Genomic DNA, 2,917 nt, shown 5'->3' on the forward strand with positions numbered 1-2,917 from the left:
GAATATAATTCTATCTAAAGCTTTTTCTGTACTTCTATCATTTTTTCATTTTTTTTTTTTTTTTTTCCATAGTTTTTTTTTTTTTTTTTTTACTTCCATAATATTTGGTGGAGGGGGCACAACAATACAATTCTGCTTAGGGCACCCATTTGGCCAACAGCGGCCCTGAATGTGGCCACAAATTAGCAACAAATTCTTAATTCCTGGCCAAGATATCTTGTGCAAAATATGTAGATACTGTGCATTTTTTTAATCAGTCTTTACAGATCCCTTAATCATGCAGTCTAGTTCATAACCACCAGAGGGTGAAATTTAACAAGTATAAACTGGCATATTCAAGTGAGATACTCCTTTACAGTATATTGCTAAAAGGATCAGACTTAAAATTTTAATATATATATATATATATATATATATATATATATATATAATAAACTCTCTATGACACAACATTTAAACAATTATATGAACTAAACAGAACCTTTTGTTTTGCTTGCACAGATGATTCAAAACAAAAACAAAACTCAGGTTAGTACAGATTTGTAGTGTCAACCACTGTTCATTTGCTTGTCTACCTGACCTGGTAATGTATCCATGTGACTAATTCAGTGTTTTGTGTGTCTTTGTCCATTGCAGATGATTTAGTGTCAATGATTGTGAGTCCATCACACTATTAGTGTCATTGACTGTGTTGTCTGTTGCTGTTGTGAAACTTTTCTCTCCAAACTCTCTATGACACAACATTTTTAAACAATTATATGAACTAAACAGAACCTTTTGTTTTGCTTGCACAGATGATTCAAAACAAAAACAAAACTCAGGTTAGTACAGATTTGTAGTGTCAACCACTGTTCATTTGCTTGTCTACCTGACCTGGTAATGTATCCATGTGACTAATTCAGTGTTTTGTGTGTCTTTGTCCATTGCAGATGATTTAGTGTCAATGATTGTGAGTCCATCACACTATTAGTGTCATTGACTGTGTTGTCTGTTGCTGTTGTGAAACTTTTCTCTCCAATCTTGAGATGTTTTCTGTTCCTCCTTTAAGTTTTTCCATCTGGAGTTTGTACGATAAAGAGTCGTGATTGTTCATGCTTTTTGATGATTACTGCATTTTGCCAGCCATTTCCTCATTGCACTCTCATACTTTCTCAACATCTGGAAGCAGCCTTGTTTGTCTGTCAAAGTAAGCCTTTTGCTTGCCCTGTCTTTGTTTCAGGCTGTCTTGGAACTGTTGTTTTTGGGTGACAATAAGGTGACTGCGGTAGGTATCATGTCAACCGACGTCCCAATAGTAACTGTACCGATGAGTACCCGCCAATGGTGTGTGTTTCAGTATTCCAATAAAGCAATGTAAGGGTCACTTTTGCCTCTCTGAGCTTTCTTTATGGGTTTTTGAACAGTTTGCTGATTTCTGGGAATTTAGAGTAATAATGAACAGACAGTAAGTAATCTGAATCATTGAAATGGAACAGATCTTTGTCAATTTTTGGAGTACTGTCATTTTTAGGTGAACTATCCCTTTAAGGAAAATTCATTGTAAATGTATATATATATATATATATATATATGTATTTGTAAAAAGAAAGTCAGTTTTACTGGAAAATAATTATTTTAATGACAGAACCAAAGTCACAATTCCAGGTGCATACTGATCTCTCTGTGTTGAGGTTTGACTAAAAAAATTAAGTATGACCAACAATAATCTTAAAATATGCAATTGTGGCTTATGTTTTTTATGAGTCCTAACAATGTTAACATTAATGTTAAGCTCTTCTCATCCCACTTGACAATGTATTGGTGGCTTCATACTCTTCAAGCACATCATCGCCTTTAGATTTTTGATGCTTAAAAAAAGATAATAAAGTGTCAAAAGTTAATGCGACTCATGTGCCAGGTCTCATGGAAATGTGTATCAATAGCACAATTTTCTGCTTCTATTTGGCGCCAAATATAAAGAGAAAACTGTGCTATTGATACACACTTTCATGAGATGGGGTTGGCCATTTTCAAAGTCTTGTGAGGGCACAAAATCACTTTGAATGATGAGCAATTTAACTCACTCGAGAGATTGAGTAGCCTGTATTGAAAAGATTTATTTTCAAATTAATTCAATGAAAACAGCACTCAGATATAGCGGCATATTAACATTATGAAAAAAAGAAAGAAAATCATGAAATTTGGTCACAAGACTCTCAAGAATCAATGACTGATATTGCCATTATAGATTTGGACAGTTTACAGTGGTTTGATTTGACAATATGATGTTGCAAAAGGTGAGAAAAAGCGGCAAAACAACATGGAAATAATGTTTCTGCATTCATCAAATGAGACATCAGCTATAGTTTCTGAAGAAAATGTACCATGTTTTTACTAAAGTAAATAGTGTAACGATAACGTTTGTAATTAAATTATAGCAGCCACAAATTTACCAAATTTACATTGTCTGAGAGTCTATGAAATGTACTTTAATATCATAAACCAAAAAATTTAGTCAGCTTTCTACTAATTTTCATAATAGGTAAACACAGGTCACAAGTTAACACGGTCACGGTGTTAATAATAAGCACGGTTAATAATAAAAATCTTAGATATCATTCACATTTATTCTAACCCTTTTTGCAAAATCTTTCCTTGTTAGCTGAATACTATGGATGAAAATCAACAGGCTAAAGAACACTTACACAAGGATGTGTGTGATAGAAGAGAAAACAGCCTGTGAGTCTTCTTGACTTGAATGGTTTAAAATAACAAAGGTGGACTCCAGGCACATTTTCGGTAGGACAAAAAAAGAGCATTTTATCTAAGATTTTTAACCCATACCTAGGCTTGGGAATCCAAACTCTATTCCAATTCTGGAATAGGATGCTTCAGGTCAGGAATCGTCTAGTTGTTATAAAATGAAAATTTTGATTCC

The 2,917-nt window shown here is 33.6% G+C and overlaps 1 protein-coding gene across 1 annotated transcript in view; it reads right to left on the bottom strand.

Annotated features, from left to right (window-relative positions):
* LOC107569122 (calpain-2 catalytic subunit-like) overlaps window positions 1-1,093 on the bottom strand; it is a 14,499-nt gene extending 13,406 nt beyond the window's left edge. Inside the window, exon 1 of the mRNA XM_016255120.1 lies at window positions 1,071-1,093. Within this exon, the coding sequence (XP_016110606.1) occupies window positions 1,071-1,093 (23 nt within the window). The remainder of the gene's footprint in view (window positions 1-1,070) is intronic.
* Window positions 1,094-2,917: the final 1,824 nt, after the last annotated feature.

This window comes from Sinocyclocheilus grahami, unplaced genomic scaffold, assembly GCF_001515645.1.
Source record: "Sinocyclocheilus grahami isolate Dianchi unplaced genomic scaffold, SAMN03320097.WGS_v1.1 scaffold1314.1, whole genome shotgun sequence".
Classification (NCBI taxonomy): Eukaryota; Metazoa; Chordata; class Actinopteri; order Cypriniformes; family Cyprinidae; genus Sinocyclocheilus; species Sinocyclocheilus grahami.